This window comes from Lycium barbarum, chromosome 5, assembly GCF_019175385.1.
Source record: "Lycium barbarum isolate Lr01 chromosome 5, ASM1917538v2, whole genome shotgun sequence".
Taxonomy (NCBI): domain Eukaryota; kingdom Viridiplantae; phylum Streptophyta; class Magnoliopsida; order Solanales; family Solanaceae; genus Lycium; species Lycium barbarum.
Window position 1 is genome coordinate 20,650,964 of NC_083341.1, and position 10,258 is coordinate 20,661,221.

Here is a 10,258-nt window from a genome sequence, read left to right on the forward strand (position 1 = left end):
CTGTTAGGTAAGTGTGATAGGCATCAACACATTTAGATACAATTCTTGTCTTAATAGGTATTGGAAATCAAATTGGTTAGTCTAGTATCATACTTAGATGGAAATCTGATTTAGCTGTTCAGATGATTGTCTCGGAATGATTGTTTGAGTATTGGTTTAGACTACATGGGTTGTTCGACATAACTGCCCCCCTAGACTAGGAGACTATGCAGAATGTCATTCGGATTACGTGCACTCTTAATGTGATCAGTGATGTTTAATAATCTAAAGGGACCTCCGAGGATTGTTATGATGGTTTTGTTTAGAATTATGATAGCTTGAATACTTTGATCACAGAATTTTGCTGACGCTGTTTAGGTAAACTGAAGTGCTCATGAAGAATTTAGCTTATAAAGTTTGGTTTCACTTGTTCTTGAATACCCTGATCTGAAACTTATCTGCACTGTTCTTAGCTTAACACTGCCTATTTCACTATCATGTTAATTTGTATGAACTATTGCTGAGCTAAATAAGGAAGTTTGATTAGGATGAATCTAGATTTAGTAAAGTCTGAGGCCTGCTTGCAAAAGTCTTATAATGTGACTAGGTTGTTTGGATGTGACTAAATAAGGCTTAACTGGTTTCAAAGCACATGCTAGTTTATCTTAGTAAGTCGGCATCTGAGTCTAATAAGGTGAAAAGGTCTGAATGAGTTAGGATACCATCCTAATATGTACCATGTTTGAGCTTCTACTGAAATAGTGAAGAAAGGAAACCACTTAGGTTAATATGAACCTTGTATGCATTAGGTGATTGAAAGGGTTGAACCCTGATAATTCAAATCGAAATCTGAATGATTGACTTGGAACTTATATGTGAGCATGAACATCCAGTTGTCTCTCTATATGTATGCTTGTGTTAGAGCTCATCTAATGTTGGTATTCTGCTTCTGAGAATCTGACCATACTGGACTGAAGTTTAAAGGGTCAGTACTGCAAAAAATGAATTCATAATTAAGTTTTTTTTTACTGTTGTTCTGTGTGTGTTCCTCCTAGAAGTAGCATCTAAACCTTACATGATTCCTCTGTTTCCAGCCCCTTTAACTGAATGGATAACTATGCTTCTGTCCAATAATTGATCAGTGAGGTGTGGCTAAATAAATATACTCAATTTTGATACATATAGAATGCCACCGTATATAGCTTTCTTCCTGTAAGCAAATTTAATACTCTAAATGGGTAAATGGTTGATTTTTGCCTCTCTCTGTTAATGGTTTGAGGTTCGTTTGACTATATTCATATATCGTTATCCTGGAAACTGGATTTACTCTACTATTTTGGTTGCTTAAACATAATTTTAAGCCTGGACTTGTTTCCTCTTAACTGTTTTTATTGGTATTGAGCCTTATTGCTCATTTTATATATCTCTATCTGCCACCAGTTCGGCAACGAGGTTATTTTGGGCTACCATTATTTACGCAATGTTTTCCTTGGTCTCTTCACATGCTTGCTTATTCGGTCGTCATGTTGTCTTAACGGAACAGTTGCACCCCACCTAGACTACCACTCTAAGTATTCGTTTCGTTGATAGTATGTAAAGTACACCTAGTATACACAAATGTACTCGATCTACATGGTCCACTGGTCTGTTTGAATTTGCATTATACATGTTGGGTCTTATTTGTTAGTTATATACTAATACCTTTTTCTTTTTTCTTTTTTATGCATGATATCTCGAGTCAAAGGGGACTCGTCACCTCCCGCATTTGGCATTGGGCTAAAAGCCCAACACCCCTCCTCTCGAATCAGCCCATAACAGCAGTCAATCCGCAGCCAACAGGGGAAATAAAAATCTGGGCCTAAGCCCAATAACGTGAACAACTCCAGCAGTTGGGCCCTAATAAATAGGCCAATCCCATTTGTTCCTTTACTCTCTTCCTTAATTTTATTGTTGTGTATTTTGTTTGATTTGTATGACTAACATTCTGTTTATTAATTTAAATAAACTTTAGCAAATTAGTGAGTTTAGTTTAATAATGGGTAGTTAATTCAAAGAGAAAACTAACAATTAACTCCATTAGTCTATGTCGAAATTATTTACTATCCATAATATTTATCTTTTAGAATAATTGATTTTCAAAGTATCGTGACTATAGATTTCGACTAAGGGGATCAAATTACACTTACTATTCTAGAAGTTTAAAACGCTCCAAATTTTACACTAACTTAGCTTATTCTAAGAAATAAAAGGGAAAATTAGTTTCAACGGATAACTTTCCACTTTAATTCCTTCCAAACACTTGAAATACGTATTTGTCTAAAACAAACTTTAAAACTTTTATTAAATAACCTTTTTTAAATTTTAGTCATTTTCTTCAAACACTTATAAACATTACATGTCTCGTTTTCTTTTAGTTTATTTTTTTACTAGAACTCTTTTATGCAACTATTACCTTTCCACAAGTATTACACTTTCGTTTAAAATTTTAACAACATTTATAAATCGTATTTCAAAATAGTATTAAAAGTATTCTTTTATACAAATTATTATTATTTTACAAGTTCTATTTTAAATAGCATTTTTACATATTTATCTATAACTTTAGCCATACTTACAAAATTACCTTCCTTTTCTATAATACTATATTTACATCTAGCCTAATTAATTTTAAGTCCGGTCGGTTAACCATTGTTAATGGGTCTTAAAGGGTGCCTAATACCTTCCCTTTAGACTAATTGAACCCTTACCCATAATCTTAAGTTTCGCAGACCTTAAACAGAGTTAACTTTAAACATAACTTTAATAAACTTTGGGTGTCCTAATTCACCATAAATAATTAGGTGGCGACTCCTTAAAACAAACACAAAAAACAGGAATCTCCAATATGTCGTACTTCTACTTTAACTCCCGGGTTAAAAAGGGGTGTGACAAATGGTATGTTTCATTTTTATTTTTGGGTTTAGTATTTTGTGCTTAATGTTGAGGAAAAACAGTACACTGTGCTTAATGTTGAGAAAAGACATGATTTTTGTGGATTTTGACTTCCAAATTTTGAAACGGTTGTCATATAAGATGTAATTTTGAGAAATAACTCTATTTGAAAAATCTCAAATTGCTGGTTAAATAGTCAAAGTTGTTTGGGGTGTGAATATGTTACCAGCCTATCCATAATTAGGATACTCATTTTGGCATGTTATGACTTACTGCTGCTTAATGGAACAAGAAGTTTGGTGTGATTCAGTGCTAACTAAATACTCATATTCAGCAACTGTAAGGGATTGTTTGGAAAGCCATCCAGGTAATTGGAATTGGTTGTAATTGGGTGTAATTACACAGTTTGACCTATTTGTTCGACCAGGTAATTATACAGTTAGGTGGGAATTGGGTGTAATTGAGAGGGTGTAAATACACCCTCCAATTCTCAAGAGGGGGCTGAGAATTGGGTCTAATTACATCATGTAATTACAGGGTTACCTTTTAGTTTATTTCTTTTTAATTTTATTTTAATTTTTTTTATTTCTATTATATAATTTATTTTTTATTTTAGTTTCTTCTCTTTTTTGATTTATTTTTTATTTCTATTATTTAATTTATTTTTTATTTTTACTTTTTAATTATTTTTATTTTTTAAAATATATTTTTATTTTTTATAGTATTTATATTTCATTTTGTTTCTCCTCATTCCCAACCTTTGCTTCTTGTAGTTTCATGTAATTGCTCGTATTTGTTTTTAGTTTTTTATTTTATTCATTTAGCATAACCGTGTTAATATTCTAATTTTTGAAACTACATCTCTTAATATTAGAAAGAATGAGTCATTAACAAACTTGACATATAATAAGTGATGTTATTAAAGTAGAATTTCATTGTGAATGGGGTTATAGACTTTTTTTTTTTTTTTTTTGGAATTATAGGAGTATTTATTTATGTTACATTGAAGCTTACTTATGTAACGTTGGAATTTGACATAAGAGTATTATGTTAAAAAAAAAATTCTTTTGGATTTTGAATTTGGGTTATATTTTCGATTTTAAAAATATTTGCTTTAGTGCTATTGACTTGTTATTTCACATTGCATGCTGTTTATTTTTCACTTGCAGTTGATAAAATTTTGTCAAACATTTGAATAATGTTATGACATTATATTTATAATATTCTTTTTTTGTCAAACATCCAATCCCATGATATTCTCACAAAAAAGGTATGCTTTTAAGTTTTATAATCAATTAAAATTAAAATATTATTAATTTAAAGTTATATATCAATTATTTTTTACAATATTAGTTTCAAATATATGATTATTAATTGACATGTTTTCAAAAAAAAATATATTATTAAATAACTAATTTAATATCATTTATAAAGGAACATTTTTTTTTAAATATTAATTTTAAATTTTTTATAATCAAAAGTTATTTTTAAATTAAACTAACTGTGTAATTACACTTGTGCAACCAAACAACACGCTTGTAATTACACAATAATTACATTATGACAAACAAACAGGTCATTGTAATTACAATACTGTGTAATTACTAGGCTGTGTAATTACTAGGGTAGTAATTACACCAATTCCAATTACCAGGTGACTTTCCAAATAGGCTCTAAGTCATTTTGGCATGTTATGACTTACGGTTACGTGATTTATGGGTTATGCTTTACTGCATATTTTTTTTTTTTTACTATATTTGGTATTTTGTATAGGTTTTGTAAGTTTTCTAATGTTAGGTTTTGCAAACTTAAAAGTATCATTATGTTTTGTAAATACACCCTCTATGTATATATATGTTTTTCTCCCTAACCTACTTACTACTACGTCAAAGTTTTCATAAATAGGGAACGTACATTTCAAAGGGAACACGAATAGTAGATATCCATTTTCTTCTAATTGCCTTTTCAAAAGTTTCATTACCCTATTAAAAAAATTCAGAAGGTAAAAAAATAAAAAAACAAAAAGAGGAAAGGAAGTAGCAAGTAAGAACTGAGTTCCTATCTCGGATGCACAAAAAAGGTGTTGGTAGTCAACTAATGCAATATGTGTTGACTTTATCAATTACATTTGTCAAGGACAAGAAGACTAGTGCTAGTGAGCAAGTCTTCACACTTCATTTCCTTTAATTTGTCTACCATCCAATCCATTTCTTTGAATTCATATATTTACTCACCTATTTACTAGGAAATTACTTGTTCTCATCAAGCTCAAAACAATACAGATCTGCAATTATTATTATTTTTTTGGCTATATTTGACCTTGTTAGTCTTGCAAAAAATGGGAGAGAACAATTGCTGGGAGAGAGAAGTAGTGATCACTGAGCTAACCAAGGGGAGGGAATTGATGTTGCAGTTGCAAAACCACTTTGATCCCATGAAACAGGATGTGTGCCAGTATTTAGCTGTGGAAATAGTTTCTTCCTATGATAAAGCATTGTCCCTATTAAATGGCACAGCTTTATCAGGGATGATAAGCAAAGGTGAAAAGATTATTAATCCAGAACCATCTTCATCAACTGCCAAGCTTCAATCTCCTCAACTTCTGGCTGATAGTAGCACAAAGAGTTGCGACCGTCCTTTTAACTCTAGGAAGAGGTAGAGGTATTCTCATCCCTCTCTGTCTTTTTTCCCTTTTCTTGGTTTAACTATGTAATATCCCCATGTGATTCACACTTCTCTTGCAGTGTCTAATTTATCTAGAGTTCTAGTGTTCCCTGCTAAAGAGAACTCCATTTCCAGGGTTCTAACCTAAGACCTCTAGTCAAGGTTGGAGGAACCTTTACTATCACCGCACCTTCTCATTTGTAACTGGTTGGAGCACCAAATTTAGTATAAATGGAAGTGATATGTGCTACATTTAAGCTTATAGATCTTTAGAACATTCAAAAGAATCACAAATTGCTTTAAATCTTAGTGCAAGATTGAATGCTTCGCAAAATGTGGATCTCTTGGATATGAGACATGCCCGGGGCGGAGCCATAGAGGTGAATACGGGTTCGGCAGAACCAGTAACTTCGACTCAAATCTTGTATTTGTTTAAATAATTCATGCAGCATGTACAAATAATCTATGAAAAACCCATTAAGCAAAAAAGAATTATGGTCCAGAACCCATAAACGAACAATCCTGGCTCCGCCTGGTACCTAGCTGATCTTGGTATAATATGGTTAAGCGATGAATTAAAAGTAAGATTATGCATTAATGAAATTGGTGTAGGCTTTCAGTGGTAGTGGTTTTTGTTAGGAACTTCTATTTGTGATACAATTAATCACTGTAGGAAGATGGTGTCACGAAGGACAGAGTACGTACATGCTCGATCTGGAGAAGAGGTTCCACCTGAGGATGGATACAGTTGGAGAAAATATGGACAGAAACATATTTTAAGGGCAAAATATCCCAGGTAAGAATTTGTTTCCTGTCCAGCAGCAACTAAAATCTCGATATCTATGTTTCTTGTATGTACCAAGTTCCTTTTCTTTTGTTTGTGAATGAATCGGCCAAAAGGTTGATTGCTACAACACTATCCGAGTTAATTTCACAAATGGTCATTGAATTCCAAGTTAACTTCTTTTTGCACTGCAGAGAATATTATCGATGTGCTCGTCGTGGTTTATCTAATTGTGGGGCTACTAAGATGGTCCAGAAAAGTGAGACAGAGCCATCGGTTTTTGAAGTTACCTATGGAGGAAGTCACAGTTGTGGTCAAGAAAACAAAAACCAAAATGAAGAACTACTACTTGCTGTGCCAACAAAAGAAACACAATTAGGTACTGAAGTTGGAAGATCAGGAGGGAAAACATCTGAATGCTATACTCCTGAGATGGTTTCAACCCCAAATAATTCATTCAACAATTCCTCAACAGGGGTTGTATTTTCAAACTCCAATTCTCTATTCAACATCACCAATGCCGACTTCATAACCACACCGACTTCTTCACCTCGTTCAGACAGGAACTTGTCACTTGACAATACTAGTTTCAGTGCAGCCTTCTATGATGAAGAGCCTCAAAATGACTGGAGTTTGTCATTTGATGATTGTTTACCCCGAATTTAGGTAACCAATTAAATTTGTAAGTGAGGTATAAGATATGTGGATGAACTTTAATCTATTTTGGGTTTATAGGAAATAATTCGAGATTTGCGTGCTATAGCATGTGTATGTGAATATGAGCCTGTTTGGATGGGCTTATGCCTATAAACTGCAAACAACTTATAAACTAAAAAAAATAAGCTGGGGTAGTCTAACTTATTTTTTTTGGCTTATAAGCTGAAACAGCTTATAAGCTAAGTCAAATGGGCCCAATTATTTTTTTGAGCTTATTTTAAACACAAAATGACTTTAAGCTAGCCAGCCAAACACTCAAAAAAGCTGAAAACAACTTATAAGCAACTTATAAGACAATCCAAACGGGCTCTATATACGCTAATGATTGGAATAAAGATATGAATGTTTGTGATTAAGCCAAATATATTGGAAGAATAAGCATAAAATGCCACTGATCCGGACCAAAGGAGAGAGAGCTTTAATATATAATTTCTATTACAATGTTCTTGATCTTGAAAAAGCTAACCCTTAAAAGTAGGAAAATGCCTCCTATTTATTGTTTTGCCTTATGGGCCTTGCATACAACATAAAGCCCCTTTAGAATAAAGAAAACCTTAAAAGGATAAGGTTGGGCCGTACGGTCTGACACCCGCACGATTGGCAGTACAATGTGGCAGAACGGTCTTGATGCGTGGCAATTTTGTAAGTGATCACCCGGACTAACGACCATGATCAACTCAGCCATGGAGAATCGGACTAACGGCCACGATCAACTCGACCATGGAGAAACTGGACCAAACGATTTTCTTCGCCTTTTTCTGATCCACTTCTAGTGCAATACCCCCGGTTCGAAAGAAAATCCTCATGCTCGTGCTTGTTTCTTTCTTCCCTCGATTCCCGGTCTCACCGATCTAACATAAATTCAATTTTTACCGTATACATATAGTCCCCACACTTTCCGGACCGTAGTTTTACCGGAGTAACGGGAAATGGATGAGTCACAAAATCGGTGGTTCCACAAGCTCGTTCTTATCTTTTCATTTTGGCAGGAACAGTTGCGTCACATCCCTCTGCCATCAGCCACGCGTCTCATCCCGAACGGCCAACTTTGGCAACCGCCGTAACGCACGTCGTTTCAAATCACGTCTCATTAATTGTGGGATGCGTGGCATCCCCCGGTTGGCTGGGATCTGTAGCCGCTGGTTTCCTATGCCTATATAAGGCTTTTAACCCTTTCATTTATACATTTTACTTCTTCACTTTCTTCTTCTCCACTTCTAATCATCTTCATCTCATATTTCTTGCTGATTTCAACCGTTTTCTCCCCTCAATTCGTTGCTCACATTGTGTGTAAGAAAACCAACATTGCGAACTTCATTTGTTGTTTTCCTATCGAAAGTGCTGCTTTGTTTCTTCTCTCACTTTGCCATTTTGAATTTTTCAACTGCTCCTTCACTCTCTTATTTTTTTAACTTGTTCCTTCTCCCTTTTCGAATTCTCCAATCTCCTTTTCCATAACTTCCAAATGTCTGCCAATACCGAAACCACCTCCCAGGATGTTCCCTCCGTTTCTTCTCAAGGAACCGAGCCAACTTCACAACCTAAAGGAAAAACCGTCGTTGAGCCCACTGCTTTGGTCATTGTACCATCCAAACCCAACTATAACAAGGAGTTTGAAGTTGAGAAGCCTTCTCCGGTTACTGATAGAGGGTTTGATGTAAGGCGGTACCTGTCGTCCATTATCGAGGACAAACTTGATTAAGTTCGGGCTGATTGCGGATGGGATAACCGTCTGGTACAAGTGTTTGCCCCCGGACCTGATGAATCGATCACCGATCATCGGGAGGGCTTCCTGTACGTTTACACCTATCCTTTTACACTCAAGCTTGACCCCCCAATCGACCCGGTTATTTTGGATATGTGCTAGACATATAATGTAACCTTGGCCCAGATTGGTCCGATAGTCTGGAGGACCATGGCCTGCCTCCGACTGTTGGCCAACAACTTGAAGAAGGAGTTTACGATTGCTCACTTCATCCAATTATATTCCCCGAGGTTGTTCCGAGGGGGTGTAATAAAGCTCTCCAAGCGAAGCAAGAACCCAATCTTTTCGAAGATGGATGAAGATAGAGACCGAGGTTGGCTAGAGCGTTACGTCCGGGTGAGGACCGCGGACATTATTCAGGCTAACTATATGCCCTTCCGGAGAGGTGGAATGATAATCGTAAGTGTCTCAGTTCTTTTAATAGTTACCTTTGAATGCTTTGTCAAACGCTTGTATTGTCACGATTTGTCCTCTTCTTTATACCAGCTGTGGCATGGATACCTCCGGCTGTCCGGAACATGAACGAATGGGTTGGTGCTCTCCTTAGCCAACATACCCAAGAAGCACGGACATGGGGACTCCTGTCGCGTGGCCGATGGGTCGCTCAAAACCACGATAATACTGTGCTTGGAATTTATCGCATTTTCTACTTTTTTCTTTCCCCCCTTTTTGTAACCTCTTCGATATTCAGGTCTACCCAAGGGCTCGGTGGACTCAAGACCGGAGCCAGCAGCCGAAATCGCTGCGCCGGTATTCGAATTTGATTTAGCGGGTACATCCTGTATTATTGTTGCTGCCAACAAAAGGAGGAGAAACCCATCGAACAAAGGGTAGAAATCGAAAAAGAAGGCAAGAAGCGTCGTTCGGACTCTAAGAGACGAAACAGAGCCCGATTTCCTCATTTGGAGGATCGGTGTGACCCCTTCCGTTGCTTCTATTCCGGAGGAGGATATCACCATTCCACTACTTCCTTCAGTCGGGGAAGGACCGTTAGCTCCAGCATTGCACACAGGTGGGGAAGAAGTTCTTTACCCGACTCCTCTAAGGTCGATTGAATATGTTGATATTTCAGGTGATGCTTCATCCGAGGAGACCCCTTTGCAAAGGACTAGAAGGTCCGGGGAAGCTCCAGCTGCCGAAGCCGATCAGAGGGCTGAGCCGGTCCCCAAGATCGAGGCTCCAATGGATGCTGGTCCACTGTCCGGCGACGAGACTGCTGCAACTTCCGAGATCCCTGTCTCTACCGAGGCTGCTCAGAATTCTCCAACTCCAGTTTCTCCGACTCCAGCTTCGAGGTCGGATAACTTTGATGATATGTTATCGGGTACTCCTCCTACTACCGGGAAAGCTACCGATTTCGGACATCTCCCTATCCCTCGAGTCACGAGGGCAGCTAGCCGGTCCACCGAAACTGGTGT

At 36.5% G+C, this 10,258-nt stretch overlaps 1 protein-coding gene across 1 annotated transcript; it reads left to right on the top strand.

Moving 5' to 3' along the window:
* Window positions 1-4,393: 4,393 nt before the first annotated feature.
* On the top strand, window positions 4,394-7,112 carry LOC132640677 (probable WRKY transcription factor 41). The gene is made up of 3 exons (XM_060357365.1): window positions 4,394-5,565; window positions 6,248-6,370; window positions 6,553-7,112. The coding sequence occupies exons 1-3, from the start codon at window positions 5,249-5,251 to the stop codon at window positions 7,022-7,024; spliced, it is 912 nt and encodes a 303-aa protein (XP_060213348.1). The 5' UTR covers window positions 4,394-5,248; the 3' UTR covers window positions 7,025-7,112.
* Window positions 7,113-10,258: the final 3,146 nt, after the last annotated feature.

Coding starts and splice junctions, on each gene's coding strand:
- LOC132640677 (XM_060357365.1), top strand. CDS start 5,249: ATGGGAGAGAACAATTGCTGGGAGAGAGAAGTAGTGATCACTGAGCTA. Junction 5,566..6,247: donor CCTTTTAACTCTAGGAAGAG/GTAGAGGTATTC, acceptor TAATCACTGTAG/GAAGATGGTGTCACGAAGGA. Junction 6,371..6,552: donor TTAAGGGCAAAATATCCCAG/GTAAGAATTTGT, acceptor TTTGCACTGCAG/AGAATATTATCGATGTGCTC.